Source organism: Balaenoptera acutorostrata, chromosome 3 (assembly GCF_949987535.1).
Source record: "Balaenoptera acutorostrata chromosome 3, mBalAcu1.1, whole genome shotgun sequence".
NCBI classification, from domain to species: domain Eukaryota; kingdom Metazoa; phylum Chordata; class Mammalia; order Artiodactyla; family Balaenopteridae; genus Balaenoptera; species Balaenoptera acutorostrata.
Genome location: NC_080066.1, coordinates 20,578,243 through 20,600,767, shown reverse-complemented (window position 1 = coordinate 20,600,767; position 22,525 = coordinate 20,578,243). Strand labels below are relative to the sequence as shown.

The 22,525-nt window shown below is 38.1% G+C and overlaps 1 protein-coding gene across 2 annotated transcripts in view; it reads right to left on the bottom strand.

Moving 5' to 3' along the window:
• Nucleotides 1-21,967, bottom strand: part of UPF2 (UPF2 regulator of nonsense mediated mRNA decay) — a 92,071-nt gene extending 70,104 nt beyond the window's left edge. For both annotated transcript variants that reach the window (XM_057543488.1, XM_057543489.1), the window contains exons 1-4: nucleotides 21,847-21,967; nucleotides 16,572-16,948; nucleotides 13,330-14,109; nucleotides 2,381-2,541 (exon numbers count right to left, since the gene is read on the bottom strand). In XM_057543488.1, coding sequence (XP_057399471.1) covers nucleotides 2,381-2,541; nucleotides 13,330-14,109; nucleotides 16,572-16,930 — 1,300 coding nt within the window. In that variant the 5' untranslated portion in view covers nucleotides 16,931-16,948; nucleotides 21,847-21,967. The remainder of the gene's footprint in view (nucleotides 1-2,380; nucleotides 2,542-13,329; nucleotides 14,110-16,571; nucleotides 16,949-21,846) is intronic.
• Between the last annotated feature and the right edge of the window lie 558 nt (nucleotides 21,968-22,525).

Below are 22,525 nucleotides of genomic sequence, written 5' to 3'. Positions count from 1 at the left end.
ATAAATAACTGGAAAGGAAGGGAAGGAATGATGAGGAAATATATAGATATTTCAGTAGAGAGTGGAAAACCATGTATAACACACACACACACACACACACAGTCTACCTTACATACAACTACACTTTCTTAAACTCAGAACATTAAAAGTAACTAATTTCCTACTTCATGATCATGAGACCATTCATGATTATATCTATCCTCACTGTACATCTCTCCAGACTAGAGAATGATCCTGCAGATTAAAATTCACCCTGAGGGGTTCCTTGTTGGTGCACGGGTTAAGAATCCTCCTGCCAATGCAGGAGACAAGGGTTCGAGCCCTGGTCCGGGAAGATCTCACATGCCGAGGAGCAACTAAGTCCGTGCGCCACAACTACTGAGCCTGCGCTCTAAAGCCCGCGTGCCACAACTACTGAAGCCCGTACACCTAGAGACCATGCTCCGCAACAAGAGAAGCCACCGCAGTGAGAAGCCCGTGCACCGCAAGGAAGAGTAGCCCCCGCTCGTCGCAACTAGAGAAAAGCCCACGAGCAGCAACGAAGACCCAATGCAGCCAAAAATTAATCAATCAATTAATTAATTAAAAAAAAAGAATCTAACAGAGCAGAAACCAGAATTAAAAACAAAACAAAACAGAAAAATCCTGAGAGGGACTTCCCTGGTGGCGCAGTGGTTAAGAATCCGCCTGCCAATGCAGGAGACACGGGTTCAAGCCCTGGTCTGGGAAGATCCCACATGCTGTGGAGCAACTAAGCCTGTGCGCCACAACTACTAAGCCTGCGCTCTGGAGCCTGCGAGCCACAACTACTGAGCCCACGTGCCACAACTACTGAAGCCTGCGTGCCTAGAGCCCGTGCTCCGCAACAAGAGAAGCCACCGCAACGAGAAGCCCGCGCACCGCAACGAAGAGTAGCTCCCACTCCCCGCAACCAGAAAGCCCACGTGTAGCAACAAAGACCCAACGCAGCCAAAAATAAATAAATAAATAAATAAATAAATTTATTTAAAATAAAAAATAATGATGGCAGAACTTTGTCAACTTTGTTACACAGCATTTACATCTACATTGTATTAGGTATTATAAGTAATCTACATGATGATTTAAAGTATATGAGAGGATGTGTGCAGGTTATATGCAAATACTAAGCCATTTTATATGAGGGACTTGAGCATCGTTGGAGGTCCTGGAACCAATCCCCTGCAGATACCAAGGAAGGACCATAAATGTATTCACAGTATACAACGCGTATTTTCTTATTGAGGATGTAAAATACAAAATACCTTCTTGTATTATAAAAGGACACTTCACAAATATTTCACTTTTAAGATTTTTAAGTAAATAGGATTTTCAGATAGTTTTAAGATTAATAATGTATTAACATTTATCTACCGAAAGTAATTTTTCAAGTAGTTGGTGTGATATGTTAGAATAGTATATTAGGAGCCTTACCAAAAAGAAAGTTTAAAACACCTTCGAAATAATACGGAAAGTAACTCATCTTACAAAATGATAAACAATTTATCTTATAAAACTGCAAAGTAGGCTTTAGTTCTAAGTAACAATTTAAGATAATATACCATTCAAAACAACTAAATTATAAATAAAAATAAACACAGAAATATTAGTATCCCAAATGTCCAATTCACCTTATTACCTATCCAAGATATAAAGTAAATCTTTCTGTAGCTCCAACTATGGTTTAAGACAGGCCCCTGTTAGACACAATCTAAGGATATCTATTACAAAAGAACCTGAAGGGACTTCCCTGATGGGGCAGTGGTTAAGAATCCGCCTGCCAACGCAGGGGACACAGGTTCGAGCCCTGGTCCAGGAAGATCCCACATGCCGCAGAGCAACTAAGCACGTGTACCACAACTACTGAGCCTGTGCTCTAGAGCCTGTGAGCCACAACTACTGAGCCCACGCGCTGCAACCTCTGAAGGCTGCGCACCTAGAGCCCGTGCTCCACAACAAGAGAAGCCACCGCGATGAGAAGCCTATGCACCACAATGAAGAGTAGCCCCTGCTCACTGCAACTAGAGAAACCCCACGCACAGCAACAAAGACCCAATGCAGCCAAAAATTAAATAAATAAGTAAAGTTATTATTAAAAAGAAAAGAACCTGAAGAAATTCATCATATCATCATATGAGTTAATTATTATTCTCTAAGTGCAAAGCCTTTTCCATTCAGAGAAGCATTTCAAGTAGATTTTCAATGTTCTTATTAGGTCTTAATACTACTTCTTCATTTAAAAAATTTTAAAGACATTTCAAAACATCCATTTTCAATATTACACATCTGAGAAGACTAAAGATATAAGTGATTAGTGCTTACTAAAAAAAAATCACAATGTTTGTTTTTAAGGAGATCTTACCTTCTGGTGTTGGTTTGTCTTGAGGAAGATCTGGCATATTTTCATCCAAAAGGTCTGCTAAGGATTGAGAATTTGCCAGCAGCTTCTGATAAGACATAGCAAATTCCTCATACTGTTTATGTCTATCTTCGCTTAGCTCCCCTTTAGAATGTAGAATACGCCTATAAACAAATGATGAAATAATCTGATAATCTTATCAAATAGATGGGATCATGTATTATTACATTGGGAATGTTCTATAAAATTTGACTTTATCACACAAGCTTATTAACACAATCTTATTTAACAACTTATTTTTAATACTTAACTTTCAAGACGTATCTGAAATTAAAACTTGTACATCAAATTCACCTGAACAATTAAAATTTTTTAAACAATTAAATTTTCACATTGGTTCTTCAGAAAACATGAAGTGTGATTAACAATTATGCTTGCAGAAATATAAAATTCAATAGTATGGGGGCTTCCCTGGTGGCGCAGTGGTTGAGAATCTGCCTGCCAATGCAGGGGACATGGGTTCGAGCCCTGGTCTGGGAAGATCCCACATGCCATAGAGCAACTGGGCCCGTGAGCCACAACTACTGAGCCTGCACGTCTGGAGCCTGTGCTCCGCAACAAGAGAGGCCACGACAGTGAGAGGCCCACGCACCGCAATGAAGAGTGGCCCCCGCTCACCGGAACTAGACAAAGCCCTCGCACAGAAACGAAGACCCAACACAGCCAAAAATAAAATAAATAAAATAAATAAATAAATTTTAAAAAAACCAGTATGCCACTAATTTTTAGTATTTTGTTACAGCCATATTCCCATCAGACATACAAGTTGGTTTTCAAAAACAGCACGTTATAGAAAGAATCAGTATCTTTAAACTTTCACAGTGATTTGATTCGAGATTATGTTGAAAAAGCCTACATCTTCTGTGTAGTCAATTCTCAAGCTACTGTGCAAGCACTCGTTATTTATCCATTTAACAAATATTAACTGAGCAAACCCATTTAATCAAGGCCAGGCCGCCCTGAGGAGCAGAGGACACAAGTACTCCTGCACTCTGCAAACAGTTCACTAATAAGCCACCCATAATTAGAAATGTAAAACTAATGAAAATTTTCAAATTGTATAAAGTAAAAATTTTACTGTAGTAGTTTAGATGGTTGAAATGTCTATAGCTGGACCCAATTTTTCTACAACTAAATATTTATGTAGTAGTGTAACATCTGAAATTTATCAACCTTAATACAAATACAATATGGATTTCAAAAAGTCAATTATAAATTGTAAATTAAGTCATTTTCAAAAGTAATATTTAAAAGTATTTTTTATTCCTTGTTTTGAGTTTCCTTATGAACAGTGAAGAAAATGAGTTAGAGAGTTTTTTGTGTGTTATCTCCTTAAAAGTTACAGAAAATGAAGTAGAAAATCCATGCCTACACTTATTTATCCCTGCTTATTTGGAACAATTTCCAAAGTTTCCCATCTTATCTCATTCTTATCCACAGAAACTTTTGTTTAAGTGCTACAATATTCCAAATAGCAACATTTTCTATTTTTAGGAATAGCAGTTCCCATTTACAAGCACAAGATAGATCAATAAAAAGATCAATTATTATTCATTAAATCCAATTCTTTTTTTCCCCAAATCTGGCCTATTAGGATCTAAAGTGAGAATTTTTCATTCATTTTCTTGTGATTTAAATACACATTAGACAATATCGTTCTACAAATAGATAAGTAAAATGCCAAGATAGTTTAACCATAATAATCCAGGCTAAAAAGTATTCCTCTAACAACAGTGTCACTAAAGAACAGTTTCTTTCTCTCTTCTAACATTATATTTCAGACTAACTTTACAGGCAAGAACAAAGTTTCTTTCAGTAAGTTTTATGAAAGAATTTTTTTAATTAAAGCAAAAACCCAAGCATTTAAAAATATTCAGGCCATGAAAGAAATGACTGACATTACTTTAAATGAGCTTGTTCGAACTTTTAATTAGAAGTCATGTCATTTTTGAAGTTAAAAAAGCCATTAAAATTAAATAATTTGAATAAATAATACTCAAAGGCAGGCTACTCTAAAATGCTCTACAATTATTAGGAAAAATGTTAATTAATAAAAACTTGAGTTTATTCAGAAACAAATTATGTTAAAAGGGATAATAATAGTTCCAAGGGATTTCAAAACCTCTAATGACAACTAAGATGCAAAATTATTTCAGCTTGAAACGAAACTGGAAAATATCTCAAAATACCATGAACCTGGAACTTTATTTCTCTAACAAGTTGACATTCTGGTCATCTGAAGAACATACACCCAGTTTAGGTTATATAATATTCACTAAGGATTTATGACATACAAGCTGTAGCAAGGTAGTGACTATTTTATATCAGAACAGAAAATGAACTCTTTTTTCCAGTATCAACTTCACTTTCAAACTTTTGCCTGGGACTTTGCATGGGTAAATTAAAAGTGACTGAATTCTATGAGGGGTCCCTTTGTATGCATTCAGTTCCTTTCCATTTCTCCTGGAACCAGTCAAAACTTTGAAGCTTCAGAGATATTCCTCGTCCTCCCCAAACCTCAATTCCACGATTAAACTTTTAACAGTACTAATTTACCTAACTACTTAATTTATACGTGTTTAGGTTATTGTTTAACGAGACTAGTTGCTGGGGGGGGGGAGGGTTAGATTTTGGTTGACTGGTTTTCTAATCGAATCTTATACTACGCACTCAGAAAGCAGTACAGGATACCAATGAAATGGCATTAGAAGAGTTCTGTTATACACAAAACTTATATAGTCATATGTACTTTTTCCTTACCATTTATTTAATATACATTTCCTAAACATCTGACTAATCCTACAGCATGTAATAAGACTACAGACTTCAAGCAAAGAAAGAACCCATCACAGGTACCTGAAAATTCAAAATCCCTAGTTATTTAGAGGTTCTAATGAAATTTAAATGAAACAGTTTCTAGTTAATGTACTATATAAGTCAGTTTTTATAAGTTTATGAAGTCCATATGGAAGTTTTTCAGTTTGATTAAATTTTAGACCTGTATGAGGGAACTAAATATACACAGCACCTTTTGACCAGAGTACCTTTTCTGTACATCAGTGTAAATCTCACCAAAATTTCTTATGTAAATTCCATGGGAATATATCACTAAGCAAAATCAAGCTGAAGATATGATTCATCACATACCACTTTAATTACAATCTCTTCAGAAACACATCTATTACACAAAGCTGCTTTGAAGCCATTATTCTGAGACTGTCATAAACCAGAGGTCAGCAAACTTTTTCTGCAAAGCGCCAGATAATAATTATTTTAAGCTTTGCAGACCATATGGTCTTTGTTGCGACTACTCAACTCTGCTGATATAGCACAAAAGTAGCCACAGACAATATGTAAACAAATGAGTGTGACTATGTTCCAATAAAACTTTATTTATGGACACTGAAGTCTAAACGTCATATAGTTTTACTATTTCACAAAATGTTCTTCGATTTTTTTGAACCATGTAAAAAGGTAAAGACCATTCTTAGCTCACCGGCTGTACAAAAACGAGTGGTGGGCCTAATCTGGCCTGCAGGCCATAGTTTGCCAATCCCTGTCATAACTGGCGATAACGGAGTATCACTGTTAAATATATTATAAACAAGTTCATTCTCTCTCCTGGTATCACTGAACGATAGGGAGGAAATGGTACCATAAAGATATGAAAAGTAAGCAATGAAAACAAAACTAATTCCAAGTCTTATTCACTGTAATAAAAAAATAAGAAAGTAGACCTCCTTCACCCAAAATATGAGCTATCACTATCTGGGAGGACCCCCTAAGGTACATCAATCCTTGATTTCTGGAGTGTTTTTTATATTACATTTAATATTAATTTAACTTAATATTGTAAAACTGACAGAAAATTTCAAATAGTCCATTCTGGAATCAAGCATTATTATCTCATAAATAAGAAAAGCCACAGATGCCTCAAAAAATTCTAGTATTGAGACATTCGGTTTTCTTTTTTTCCATTTTTTTCATTTTTATTGTTATTGCCTGACTTTCTTGCTATTTCTTTAATTTTGTACAGTGTTTATTCTGTTGTTTTGTATTGTTTTTAAAAATGAATTTTTAAAATAACCCATGAAAGTTTAAGAAGTTTAACATACAAATTTTCAAAATCATAAAAAGGCACAAAGAGAAATTCTTTCAAAAACCTTTCTGAAGGATTGAGCAGGCAATATACTGTTAATGGTGAACTAACATTTATTGAATACTTACAATGTGCCAGATACTGTTATTAAATGCTTTTACACATAAGAGTTCACTGCATTGTTCACATGTACCTCAAAGGTAGAGTGCTACTGTTATCCCATTTTACAGAAGAGAAAACCAAAGCACAGAGATGTGAGGTAACTTGCCCAAAGCTACAGAATGAGTAAATGACATCTAAAACTTGAACCCAAGCAGTCTGGCTCCAAAGTCCATTCTCATAACTACTGGATTATACTGCCTCTCAAATAAAATTAAAATTATCCACTTGGTACCTTATTTTGAATTAGGATGTCTCTCAAATGCATGTATCAAAGGCAAGCCTTCCCACATTGAGGTTCTTGTTTTATATTCTCTTTCGGGTCCTTCTTTTGTTTGGATTTGACTTTGTAAGTCCTCAGTAGCTAATGAGTTTACTAGACACCTTAAAAATAAGTACTAGGACTTCCCTGGTGGCACAGTGGTTAAGAATCTGCCTGCCAATGCAAGGGACACAGGTTCGAGCCCTGGTCTGGGAAGATCCCACATGCCACGGAGCAACTAAACCCATGCGCCACAACTACTGAGCCTGAGCTCTAGAGCCCACAAGCTACAACTACTGAGCCACGGGCCACAACTACTGAAGCCTGCGCACCTAGAGCTCATGCTCCGCAACAAGAGAAGCCACCACAATGAGAAGCCCGAGCACCACAACCAAGAGTAGCCCCCGCTCACCGCAACTAAAGAAAGCCCGCGCACAGCAACGAAGACTCAACACAGCCAAAAAAACCCAAAAAAACCAAAAAAGAGTAGCCCCCGCTCGCCACAACTAGAGAAAGCCCACGCACAGCAACAAAGACCCAACGCAGACAAAAATAAATAATTAATTTTAAAAATATATAACATTAAAAATAATAATAATAAAAAAATAAGTACTAAATGCAGATGAAAATGAGTACTATGGAAGATGTGAAAAATACAGAATGAAAAGGTAGGAAAGAACCTGATTCTATCATTTGCTATCCAAGTCACATTGGGCAAGCTCTTTAATCCCTAAATCGGATCTATCACCTTCAAAATACAGGTATTTCTTTCAAGGGTACTGTGAGGATCAATTGGAATCATACATCTGATGCACTATATCAATGTAAAACAGTATTTTCGTGGAAAAAAAAAATGCCAGAGCTCACTGTAGAAAATGCAAGAACTTCAATGCCAAGTATTATTTTGATCTTCTATTAGCCAAGTTAAAAAAGAAAAAAATCTTGAAAAGACCACAGAAAATCCATTTTAGCTTTGTTCTTATGCAGTCATACAAAACAACATAGAACACATGGCCAAATCTTGAAAAAATAACCATGAAGCAGACCCATGAAAAACTACTAGGTTTCACTTTTCATCTCCTTTAGCGCTCTGTCAAATTCTCATGAGAACTTGAATTTTCTTGTGGTTTCATTTTAGAATTTGGTTATAGATGTTATACAATCTTATATGAAAAGAGACTAGAGCAATAGTTAAGCATAACTGTACCCAAATATTTATTAACCAACTATGTCAAAGTCATTGACTCAGAATTAGAAAATATCTGGAAGGAGGTAACAATTTTGAAGCACTTATAAAATTGTTAAAGCCTCTGTAAGTCTAAAGCACAGTGATATAACATTTTAATAGTGCTTAAATATTACTACACAATTTATTAAACAATCTCCCTGTAAAGGCAAGGTACAACTTATCTGGAAAGAATGTGAAAGGTAAAAGCAACACTATTTAATTTCAGGTTGATGTGTTTTCAGGTTTCAACACTATTAAAGTAATGCCTCATGAATTTACAATAATAAAAGAAACCTCTGGCGGGGAAAGGGAGGGCGGTGACGAATTGGGAGATTGGGATTGACATATATACATTAATATGTATAAAATGGATAACTAATAAGAACCTGCTGTATAAAAAAATAAAATAAAATTCAAAAATTCAAAAAAAAAAAAGAAACCTCCCTGGTTTTATTAACAAGGGAAAAGCCTACATTCTACCTCCATTTTTCTTCCTTACTAAACTTTAAATCATTTACTGCTGTTGGACTGAGCATGCAATCATGAAGGTCATAATTCACCAGTACTGAAAAGAGAAACATACCCCCACTCCCACCAACTAAGAAGAAAAAAAAAGAAATTAAGACACTTCAGAATTATTCAAGCAAGAATTCTGACTTAATATCTGAATTCATGATTTCACTATACTGCTAGAAATGAACTGTTACATAATTAACATTAAGTTACATCTAATAAAATTAAATCATTTATTCACCCAATTTTTATTAAATGCCAAAAAAATACTAGGTTATGTTACCTTAATGAGAATAATATCTCAAAGTACAAAGCATTTCAAGTATAAAGAGCACTGAACATAAAAAACAAAGCAAGAAGTAAAGCTATTAATTCTAAATTGGCAAGTATTACTAAATGATCTTTTAAATGTGTAAATATTAATTTTCATTCCCCAGATCAAACACTTAACCAAATGCATTTTAAAAATAAGATTTTGTACTTAAAGTATGAAAAGCTTATAAATTCAAATTTATTAGAATTCACCCAACGCTAGGGTCAATTGTATTGCTGGCTGACAATTGTAAATCCCTCAGGGGGCTAGAAACAGAAGTAGCTATCTAAAATCTATCAGCCGAGATAACAGCTGAGATTCCATAGGTCTTATTCAGTCACCTTCTTCATTCATTCATTACAGTGTTTTTAAGAAAACACCAGAGATTTTATTACTCTATTTTTTTAAATTGGTTAAATAACTTTTTAAGTAAAGACTTTAATGAGTACAGACTAACACTTCACAACCCCTAAGCACGGTGCCATCTCCCAAGTTAATTAAAATGACCAAGAGCATTTATAATCCATAGACTGAAAATACAGTCACTTTTTTAAAACCATCATTATTGAGATATTGAATAAAGGCTTAAAGTATTTCAACTATGTATGAGCATTAAATACTCACTAGCTTGGCACTTAGATTTCTAGCATTATCATGCGTAAGAGAAACCTTACTGGGAAAAACGATTGCCTATGATTTATTCCTATGATACAGAAAAACTTCACAACACCTACTGGATAATGATTGGGAGGGAGAAACTTTTGGAAACTGGTCATTTTAACTGTAATGTACCCTCTTAGAAGGAGACTAACATTAGGCCAAGTAGGGACTCTGCACTAACCAATTCCTCATGTCTTCTTTGCTCAGTCAGGCATTTAAATCCTCACTACAGAGGCTGCTCAAGTTGAAGCTATCCTAAGGCATGAGTGACTTATTAAGCTATATGCCAATTATTTTCTACACTGTGATTAAGATTCTCACATTCCCCCAAATTATTACATCTAATTGGACAGTCTCTGTGATAAAATAACTGCTACCATGCTAAGGTCAATTTACACTTAGTAAATAACCTCCTCTAATAACCAACCGTAGTTAATAGTTCTGTATTAAAATGAGTAAGTTTCTAGGAAAAGGCCACAAAGCTGTGCTCTCAACACGAGATCCTGTTCAAAATTTTCTTGCGTGACTTTAATAACAAAAAAAAAAGGTCTGCTTATCTAATCTAAATGTGACCAATGCATAAGTACAATTAATAATATACACATCATTGGGACTTGCCTGGCGATCCAGTGGTTAGAACTCAGGGCTTTCACTGAAGTGGCCTGGGTTCGATTCCTTGTCGGGGAACTAAGATCCCACAAGCCGCGCAGTGCAGCAAACACACACACACACACATCGATTATCATTAGGCTAACATAATATGCCAGAAGTATCTAAATAAAGTTTCAAAGAGGTAAGTCTGTATTAGGTATAAAAAAATTATTTCACTAGTTCAAGGTGAAGAACTGGCTGGGCAGCAGTTCCTCTGAGAAATTAGTCTTTAGGTGTAACAAAGAGTCAAGACTGACAAGGCAGCTATAAAAACTAATGGAATTGTAGGTCATAAGCAGATAAGAAGGCATCCAAAACAGACGTCCTAAGAACAGTGAAGTGTCTGGAAATCATGTAGCATACTGAGGGAACCAGAGGTATTAAGCCTGGAGAAGATGAAAGGGAAACATCTTGGCAGTCTGCAAATATTTGAGACATCCTGGTGTAAAAAAAGAGACATGTCACATGCCAGTGTTTCTCAAACTATCTGCCATAAAGGAATAATGTTCTTTCCAATCACAGCACAGCTATAAAATACAGTGACAATATCATGGCAATGGAGAATTGCTATCAAAACGTCTAAATGCTTAGTCTAAAGTTTCTCAGCTTAATTCATTGTGAACAGGTAAATAGTTCATGGACCCCCACTTTGAGTAGCTTTATTCCGTCCGTATCAGAAAAAAGAAGTAAATCAAAGGGAACCATTATATGGGGCGTTAAACATCAGCTTGAATTCCTAGCAAATAGGTGTGTCCAACAGTGGAATGGCTCAGAGCACTAAGCTCGAGAAGTTTTCAGAAGGATAATTTGTCAGATAATCTATAAAATGGATTCCATTTTGCATTGGAAGGATGACCGGATTAAATGATTACAGACTCTCTACCCTATAAGCTTCTGTGAGGCCAATCAAAAACACACACACAAAACCCTTAAAGTAGCCAATAAAAAGTAATCAAAACATACTTTCAAAATCAGCTGTGATGTATTAGGTAGGACACACGGGAAATGGAAAAAGTAGAAAACTTGGGGAAAAAAAGAAAGAAAAAACACAAAACCTTGGGGCTCCCCTGGCGGCACAGTGGTTAAAATCCACCTGCCAATGCAGGGGACAAAGGTTCGATCCCGAGTCCAAGAAGATCCCATATGCCACGGCGCAACTAAGCCCATGCTCCACAACTAATGAACCTGCACTCTAGAGCCCGCATGCCACAACTACTGAGCCCATGTGCCACAACTACTGAAGCCCACGCGCCTAGAGCCTGTGCTCCACAACAAGAGAAGCCACCACAATGAGAAGCCCGCGTACTGCAACGAAGAGTAGCCCCCACTTGCCGCAGCTAGAAAAAGCCCGTGAGCAGCAACAAATACCCAACGCAGCCAAAAATAAAATAAATAAAATTTTAAAAAGAAACGTTAAATATGTGAGAATTATTAATAGAGGACCCTACTTTCCTTTTTAACCCATTACTGGCTATACAAGTATATTCTGAAGTAGCCTCTTCAAAGTTTAAAACAGTCCTTGCTAGGGTTTCCCTGCTGGCACACTGGTTGAGAATCTGCCTGCCAATGCAGCGGACACGGGTTCAAGTCCTGGTCCGGGAAGATCCCACATGTCGTGGAGCAACTAAGCCCATGCGCCACAACTACAGAGCCTGTGCTCTAGAGCCTGCGAGCCACAACTACTGAGCCCGTGAGCCACAAATACTGAGCCTGCGTGCTGCAACTACTGAGGCCCATGTGCCTGGAGCCTATGCTCCGCAACAAGAGAAGCCTCCACAATGAGAAGCCCACGCACCACAACAAAGAACAGCCCCCGCTTGCCGCAATTAGAGAAAGCCCGTGCGCAGCAACGAAGACCCAACACAGCCATAAATTAATTAATTAATTAATTACTTATTTTAAAAAAACAGTCCTTGCTATTCAAAAGCAAAAAAAGAGGATGCTTTTTTTTTAAGAAACATTAAGGAGCACCACTGCCATCTTAAATTCTCACCTCTTAGTGAACTTCAGCCACCAAGGATTTATCCATATAGTCTCTGCACCTATCTTACCCCTGACCTAACTGAACTACTGGCATATACTATGGCAGTCTTTTCTGGTTGAGTCAATCACCTTCTAGTGGTAACTACTTAAACCAGTCAGTCCTCCCCAACTACAGGCTTATAGGAATAAGTGTTCTGACCCCTACATGCACTTTAAATAGCTGCAGAGTATCCAACCAAAGGCTACTGCTGTTGCCTCCTTTCTGTACCCCTTCAGCCCTCCTCCAAATCCAACCCTCCATAAAGTTGACCTAATACCCACCAACTGCATCAACTTTTAGCTTGTTGATGCCTTCTAGGTGCAGACGCTACACAGTAGTCTACAGTATCTTGTAACTGTCAAAGGTGGCCTAAATCAGGGACACACATTCCTTTAGAATTTTGAATGGATGTCCCCAGGAGAAAGACTCCCATAAATGCAGAGTTGCACTTGAAGAATTTTTTCACAGCTACTTTGGTACATTATTTTCCAAATTTCTAATCTAAAATATCACTGATAATGAATGACTTGTTCTCTTAAAAAGCTAGTATCAAGAGTGACATCAATAAACTAAAATACAAAACAATGAAAGCAAACCTGTTATAGAGAGGGAACAGCAAAACACACAGAAAAATAGCAGATAAGTTAAAGTGACAGAAAAAGAAAACTTATTTCTCAACATTAAGAAAACTTATCCCTCAACATTAAGGAGTTTTTTAAATGACAGGAAGAAAACAGATCCACAAAGTAAAAATCACCACATACTTGCCGGATTTCTTTTAAAATCAGAAACAAAATCTATCGAAGACTCACATTTAAACATGAGTACTTAGATTGTTACACTGTGAAATTTTCCTGGAATGTTAAGAAATCACCTGCAATGAGCCCTTTTCCAAAAGTTCTTTCAGTGGCATGAAGACTTTAAAATTTTTTAAGTATGAGCTCCAAAATAAATTCTCATTTCTGAGAAACATTTGAAAATCACCTGTTTTGTCTCTCAGTATTCTGTAGCTCCCTGTGGTCCCTTTTCAGGTGTTTGGTCAAAGACGTAAAGTATTCTTTTAAAAGATTCTGGAAAGGTTGCTGTTTCTCTGGACTAATTATCTCACTAGGAGGAAAACTCAAATTAAACTTCTCTGCAGCACTCTTTACTTTCCTTGGTACAAGTCCAGCAATATCATCTCCACAATGTCGACAAAAACTAATCACCACAGAAACATGGGTATGGGATTCCCGATCAGCATTAATAATATTTTTTAGCTGTTCATAGATTACGGAAAGACCTTCCTTGTCAGTGAAAATCCCAACTATTGTCAATTCTGCAATGAAACGCAAATCAGTTCTTAACTTGGTAATGTTAGGTGTTTTCTCTTCTTTCCTTGCTTCAAAATGTTTTTTCCAAACCTGAAGAAGTGATGGGGCAAAGTCGGAGTAACGCTGGTGAAAGAGAGAGCATAAGTGCACAGCACAATTCACATCAGATATTTTTAGCTTTGCTTCCACAATAGAAGCTACAGCCTCTGCAATGTACTTGCTTAAATTTAGGCCATTAAAATCATGGGACAAGGAGTCTCTCTGTTGTTCCGTAATAGTTTTTAGTTTCTTGACAAAAGCGGTATTTTTCTTCAAACTTGAGTCTAGTCGGCTAAAGAAATTTTCCTCTGGTCGGTTGTCTGGAGCATTTTGGTTTTTGCTACGAAGTTCCTTCCTTAACTGATGTCGTTCCCAAGCCTCCTGATGAAGCTGAAGGGATTCCTCTTTCTCTCTATATAAAAAACAAACAAACACGTAAGTACAATACCCTGTATATTTTGAAGCATCACTGATGAATCCTATAAGAGTGAAAGCCAATGAAAAGGTGATCAGAAAAGCAACAGAATCCAAGAGGAACAAAAGATGCAAGAGGCCCTTTCACTACTTTAAAGACATCTGATTAATAACTTAAGATAATGAGAACCCATTCTACTGATAACACCAAAAGTGGCAGATTGGAGGATTCTGAATAACTAGATTAAAAATCATTCTGCCAACTGGCAAGCTAAATGGATAAAACACTTTTATCAACTGTAACTCAATAAAGCTGAAAAAAATAAATAAATGGATAAAACACATGATGCTTAATATGAAAAAACATAAAGTAATACGTTTGGGAAAGATATAAAACCTAAAACAAATAAAAGCATTGGGAAAACAGAAAAACAAAAAATGTCCACAAAGAATATTTTAATTAAAGAATAAACATTATAAAAGAATGCATTAAAATGTTCTGAGATGTTAAGTACCATTTCTCCATACTTCAGCATTAAACAAACCTTTATTAATAAAAGTACTTGCTAGGTTTAGGTCTTAAAATTCAAGTGTAATTAAGAAAGCTTGTATAGGAACCAGAAGAACTATAGGATAAAAGCACTTTAATAACAGGTTAACAGACTCAGTGTATCCTGAAAAGAATAATTAAAAACAAATCTACCTATGTTTCCACTAAAAAGATGGGACATGTTTAAACTGTAGAAGTAGTAAAATAACTTGGGCAGGAGTGGGAGAGTGGAGACAATCTGACTTTGAGGTTTCTGAGATACCAAAATATGTAACTTTAAAATATGAATTTCTAATAAAATAGATTTTCATCTTTCTGAGATAACCATCCCTGAGCTACCCTATAATTCTATGATTTTTCCACTAACAGCCACAATATGTTAACAGAGAGTTGCATCTACCACTGGGAACAGGGACATGTGAGTATCTCTTGGAAGCCTCCAGCCACAGAGAAACACAAGATGAGCAGTGAGAGTACACGTTAAGAAAGCATAACTCATTACGTATATGCACTCAAGAACTCCATTATCATCTTTATTAGAAACACTTTGATATATAATGAATATATATACACACACACACACACTCTTAAGTTATTTATTTATTTATATTTATACATTTACAGGTGAAATAATGTGATGCTTTAAAATATTCCAAAGGAAAAAAATGCAAATTGTTGATGCTGGGTAGATGGGGAGGGGTGGTAGATCATTTCATTCTACTTTTTGCACCCTTGAATTTTTCCCAGTAAGAAGTTGGGGTTTTGGTTGCTGTTGTTTTTTTAAGCTCTTTGTATAGGAGGGGTGAGAGAACAAAACTTACAGTGAAATTAAATATCCTTGTGAATTGTTTTTTTTTAAACTAAAATAGAAAATAAGCAAGAAACTCTCAAGAATCATGGTTCTGAATATTCCAAAACAGGTCACTACTACTGCTTTTCAGACCCAAGGCTCCAGTTCCTCATTAAAAATAGAGGTACAAAAGAACTTTGGTAAGAAAGTAGGTAGCTGAGCTGTTCTAGAGATTCATGAAAATTCATGTTTGCAAACAGCTTTTAAAATTATATATATGAAGGGAAGAGCTCCTGCACTATTCAACAACTGTCATTTCTGCTACATCCTGGTAGTCTTCCCATGAGGACTACCTCATTTTTCATCAGTTCATTATATCACTTGCACAGATTTACATGGTTAAGAATAGATTTAGATAAAGGGAAGAATGGGAGGCATTATGGAATTGTACTTAAGGACAAAGGTTTTAAAGTCAGCCCAGCATAGGTTCAAATCCCAGCTGCTCTACTGCTTACTGTGACCTTAGGCAAGTCATTTAACCTCTTGAAGCTTCATTTTATTAATCTGTAAAACGAGGATCACAAAGCTTACTTCATTAGACTGCCTTGAAGACATGTACTGATACAATCGTAGTGCCTGGCATATAATAAGAACTCAACAAATAGCAGCCATTTAGAACTAAAGATTTTCGGGAATTCCCTGGCATCCCAGTGGTTAGGGCTTGGCACTTTCACTGCCAGGGGCCGGCTGGATCCCTGGTCAGGGAACTAAGATCCTGCAAGCCCCATGACGCGGCCAAAAACAAAAAAAACAAACTAAAGATTTTCAACTTAGAAAGATGGCATAAGGTACCATGAAAAAAAGCTTTTTTAAAAAACAAAAACAGCCCAGCTTGCCCCACACCTCAAAAAATACTCGATAAGATGACTATTATTTAACTTAAAGAATGAAAGCACTGTAAGCATGCCGCTCAGTAAAACTAACAGAACAAGTAAATTAAGATACTCCCAACTCTCAAGAAACCGCACCCTGGACGTTTTATTTCAAATAATCACTGTTCTTCCAAAACATTCCAATCTTCCCATTCCTGCATATCAATAGTTAGAATAAACGTTCTTACTTCAACTGGGCAGCCTCTTCTTCCTGCTGACGTTTCGCCTGCTCTTCTTGCTTCTTTCTCTCTTCTTCATGCTTCTTTTTTTCTTCTTCCTCTTTTTTCTTTAATTCCTCCTCTGCCTTCACCTTTTCTTCTTCTTTTTTCTTGCGTTCCTTGTCTTCTTTTTTTCTCTTATCTTCTTCCAGTTTCTTCTTCTTATCTTCAGGGACCTTAATAACCTCCTTCTTGGCGGTAAGCTTGATCTCCTCTTTTGGTTTCTCCCTGCTGCTCACTGGCCGCCTTTCACTGCAGTCTTTTTCCTTGCTGTTTAGTAAAGATTCTTTTTCTTCCATACTTGCTGGCTTTTTACGCTCAGCTGGCATTATGTTACCCAGGACAATCTGTAAGAGTAAAAGAATGTCAGCATTGTAGACGCAGTGATGTTTTTTAGTGACGTATGACACTATTTTGTTAAGCAGAACATATTAATGCAACTTGGCAATTGTGAGAGATTAAATAAAATGCATGCAAAACGAATACTATTTCAGTGATAAAATTCCATATTCTATCATTATTAGTCATGCCTATGTCTAAGTATTTTTTTTCTTTCTACTTTTTATTAAGGAAATAATCAAACACAAACAGAAGTGGAGAGAGCACAACATAAGGAACTCCATGTAACCATTCCCTAGATTCAACCACTGTCAACTTCAAAACAACATATTTAATCATAAATACTTCGGTATGTATCTGAGAACATTCTGAATCAGTTTTACCCCCCACACTTCACAACCATTAAGAAATGCTGGTGACACTACTTCATACAATATTCAATACAAGTATCTAAGTGGGAGCATAAACGAGCTCTTGCCTCCTATGAAGACTCATAAATTTCACCTCATTGCTCTAACCTTATCAAACTTTCAAATACAAAAACTGTTAACTATCCCAAACTGGACTAGACCTTTCATCTCTTTATTAGTATTAGTCAAAATTAGTTTATAAATAAACATAATAATGATTATAAAAAACTGTATATTCTCTTCTATATTGGCCAATACAAGGGCCACCAGCCCAGGGTTTCTCAGCCTCAGGACACCTTGGGCAAGACAATTCTCTGGATGGGAGGAGGGGGACGCTATCCTGTGCACTGCACAAAGTTTAAACGCAGCATCCCTGCCTTCTATCCAGCAGATGCCAGTAGTATCTCCCCAGTTTTAAAAACCAAAAATTACTCTGGAGATCACCAAACGTCCCCTGGGGGGAAAATCACCACCAGTTGAAAACCACTGCACTAGCCACATGTGGCTACTCACATTGTAAATTAATTAAAATTAAACAGAATTTGAAATTCAGTTCTCCAGTCACTATCAATATTTCAAGTGCTCAACTCCACATGTGGCTAGTGGGTACGGACAGTGCAGATATAGAACATTTTCATCATCACAGAAAATTCTTTTGGATAGCACTGGTCTATAGTACAGGCTCCATACAGTTAACCGGAAATAAACTCTGCAACAAAAAATGTATTCCCCAGCAAAATTCATGATTTTCTTTTCTAAAAATACATCTCTACTTAGAACTTAATGTCCTCATATAATTTCTTTTATGGACAGTACTTCACGTTTTAATTCCTAAATCATCTGAAAGTTGTACCCAAGAAAATCAAAATACTTTCCATTTAAGAAGTATAGAATTACTTAACTACCTAGTTTTTTTTTTTTACAAGCTAAAGACAAACACAGTACTCTTTAAGTATTTTCAAATATAGGTTTTAAATTACATCAATAAAAACTAGGTTAGCAAAGAAAACATTTGCAATAATATTTTATAAACACAAAACATTTATTTCAGCCCTCTAATAAAATATTACCACAGAAAGACAAACTAAGCCAACAGAAGCACTTTCAGTAATTTTTGGAGGCACATGTCATAGTCTGTACCTTCTCTCAGCCACCTCTTCCTTTCCCTTTTTCTGTTTTTACTCTTACTCTCCTCCACTTCCATGTTCTATGCATTTTTTTTGGACAATGACACCCAAAGGCTTTAGTTAACACCATTGGTGGAACTTGAACAAAAAAAGGCTGTTAATCCTGTTTAAACAATTGTTAAAATATATAAGAGCATAACTACGTATTTATGTGGTAAGATACTGTTAATATTTATATTATCTGGGAAGTGTAGTTATCAATTTCTCGTGCAGCTTCAGTTAAATAACCACCTTTGCCCCAAAACAAGCAAACTTTCAAAAGAGAGAATACTAAAGGCTACTACTCACTGGTACCAGAGTAAACATCTTACATACATCACCTCATCTGATACTAAAATCTTTATGAGGTGGGTATTACTTTCCCTATTTTATAAATGAGTAAATGGAGACCTGACCAAGTAACTTGACCAAGGCCTCCACAGCTAGTGACAGACTGGAATCTGAACTCATACTCCTAAAGTTATGAAGAACCTTTAGAATATGAAACTGTCAGCTGGAAAACTTGACAACAGATACTGACTACAACAAATCAGAATTACACATCTCAAAGTAGAAAGAGTCCCTGATAATTGCTATGCAGTTTTCACATGATGTTTTAACTTCTGGCATATTCTATGCTAAAACATATGGGGACAGGTAATTCCTAGGTAACAAGATAATCTTACTTAGGAATATTTGTAATTCTATGCAAAAAATAATAATAATGTTTATACAGAATTTGTATTTTCTGTTGTGAAGCAGCAACAAGCAACATTTCAGCTGATACAAGGAAGTGTAGTTCTCAGGATATAAAAAAGAATGGCATCAAATTTTATAATTAATGTCTCATCTATGAAGATGAAATTAGATATTAAGTTCTGTTAAAACATTAAGAAATTCACTTGGAATCTGACAAATTCATAAAGGATCATCATTTATTAGCACAAGAGTCTCCCAAACTTTTGTGACTCTCCACAGTACTTAATTATTCAATAGATTTTTAAGTGCCTTCTACATCAAACTGTAGTAGTCATTCATGAATAAAATTCTGCTCTAAAGCATGGCAAAACAGATTCTCAGTAAGACCCTTAAGTCTTGGGAGTGGTATCTCCTTTGAATCATTTCATCCTTGTATTACAAACATATACCCAAAGTACACTTGGAACTAAATTTCAGTGAACAAAAAATACGATGGAAATCTAAAGGTTCATGTAAAGGGATCAACGCAATATGTGAAAGTAATATGAGCTTTAAAGTCAGTCAGACTTTTAAGTTTGCATCCCAACTCTGCAAACTGCTAGCTATGGAAACTGGGCAATGTAACTTCTCTGAGTCTATTCATCAATAAAATGGAACTGTTGCTACCTCTCTGGAATTACAGACTTCTTAAATTTCTAAATCAGTAGCAGCATGAAGGAGGCATTCAACAAATGTTTATTCTCTTCCACAGAGAACACTGAAAAGTTCATCCTAAAATGAGAGATTTTTCGAGTTAGGAGTACTAGATTTTACCTACTCCAATTCTCAATCTTTACGTTGAGTGACCTGCCCTAGATTACACAACTAGTTTAGTGGCTGGGTTCAAACTCTGTGTCCAGGGCTCTTTTCCACTATACACCCTGACTCTAAGATTTAGAAAGACAAATAAAAGATACGAACAACATGATTCAGATCAGTATGCATTTGTACCACATCAAGTTTCAAAAATTGAACTGTGTTAAATTGTATTTAATGAAACGCTCGAATTTCTTCAAATTATTTTAATAAACTCATGCTTTAATAAACATCTATTTTACCTAAAATGTTTCACAAGTTTTTCAAATAAAAACTAAAACTTTTAAATAGATTCTATCTCAAAATAAGGTAAAAATTAGTGACCTTTTAATTAGATATGATTAGCTCTTACAATGACTATAATTACATTCACATAGTCCTTAAAAGGAAGCCATGCTTTAAAACCACCTTCCTAGCTCCCAAAATAGTGTCTTGGCCCTTGGGCTGTATATTTTGTTTGGTTTTCTAAATATACTCTTAACTTCCAGAAAAAAGTAAAAACTACTTTACTGGCAAAACAGGTACTAGCAATGGCGTGTACGGGGAGAGTGCAGAGGAAGGGGTGTTTCCCTTTCAGAGATATTCCTTTGCAAACTACCATATGGACGATGTATGAAATCACAAAGAGACTGCTCTGAAAATGCTCCAGAGTAAAAGAGTGCTGTTTTTTCTTTTCATTCTGGGTTATTCATTCAAAATGTTCTAAGGGCAAAACCGCACAGGGGCATTACCTCCCAGTCTTCGACTTTAAAGAACGTCCTCAGTATAAAGGACTCTTTCAAAGCTTTTACAAATTTCACCAGAGTTCAAAAACGATTTTCTCGAGGAGTTGTACAGTTCTCATCAACACGCATCAACTCTGCTAAGGAGCAAAGTGAGTGATAGTTTTCCTCAGGTCTGAGGCATCACTGCGTACAAGTCCCAAGGGAGCCAGAGAACTGACGGTTCGGTCCAGAGTGTCCCCTCAAGCCTGAAAGCTGGCTCTGCGTGGCCAACCTGGAGACCAAATACCCGCGATCGTCCGGTTACTTCAACAGGGCCAACAAGAGAAGACCAGGAGGCCCGGCATGAAGGCAAAGTGAGGAATCACCAGCCCACGGGACTAAACAACAAAGTACACCCACTAATGCCTGCCCCAAAACACCCAAACCCCTTCCCCTACACCCTCGTCTCCCACAACCCCCTGCTCTTGCTCCACACGCCTCTGCCCGACACGCTTCCCCGCCACAGCTCCCCTTCCCACGCGGGTCCACGGTCACCTTCGCGCACCATCCCTGCCCCAACCCGAACTTCGCACCCCACACTCCCTCACCAACGGAGCCCGACACGCTCCGGCCGGTCTCCCCGCTCCACATCCTCCCACACACGCACCCTCCCCACTTCCTCGCCCTCGCTTCCCTCCCGGCTCCCCGAGAGCTTTCCCCAACCTCCCCTCGCTCTCCTCCACACCCCCAAACCGCCGCAGCCCGTCACGGCGGGCTCCCCGCCTCCGGCCCCGAGGCCCGGCCCGGGCATGTGGGGCAGGCACCCCCTCGACCGCCCCTCCTGCCTGCCCCAGGCCAGGAGCTCCCGCGTTGATGGGAGCCTCCGGAGGAGAGGGGTGTGAGAAGGACGACGCCGGACCCGCGGTCCGGCTCCTGCTCGCCACCCCCGGAGCGCTGGGGTGCGGAGGCGCCTCTTGGGTCCCCCAGGGAGTAGGAGTCCAGGCCGGTACCCCCCAGCCCCGCTTCCTCTCGGTCGTTGGCGCGGAGGGGAAGGAGGCTCCCCGGGACTCACCTCGAGCCTGTTGTCAACATTAGCCCCGGGTTTCCCAGCACCAACTCCAGCGCTCTGGCTCTCCCCTCCCCTCCCCCCACCTAGCTCGCAGCCGAGGGCCCGCCTTCCCTCAGCTCCCCCTCCTCCCTCCGCCCGCCGGCCCTCCCGCCCGCCACTCACCAGCGCGGCCGGGCTGCGAGTGGGGGCGGGGCGGAGGGAGGTGGAAAGGAAGCAGCTATCCGTGCGATTGCCAGATCGAAAACAGCCCGGGGCTTCCTTCCGCCGGGATCCCCACGCGCTTAGCTTAGCTCCGGGGTGGAGAATCGCGAGTAAATACTCAGATAGGTGCCACACACACAGCGACTGCTTCAAATTGCCCGCTCAATGACAGGAGCGAATTTTTCAGACAGGCAGTCCTCAGGGCAGCCACAACCAGCACCTCTAGCCAGGACCTTAAGGGAGGGGAGGAATGTTCCGAGGACCGGAGGCAGGAAGTGGATTGGTCGCCAGGAAAGGGAAAGCGCCTGAATTGGAGGTGCGCAAGCGCAGGCACTGAGGTGGGGGGGGGGGGAAGGGGAGGAAAGCGAGAATGGGGCGGGGCGGAGCTAACAGGAGGTGAGGAAGGGTGGTGGCACAGTAGGCGAGTTACGGATCGCCATTAGGGACAAATTTAGCCACGTGATTCTCATGGGAGTTTCCT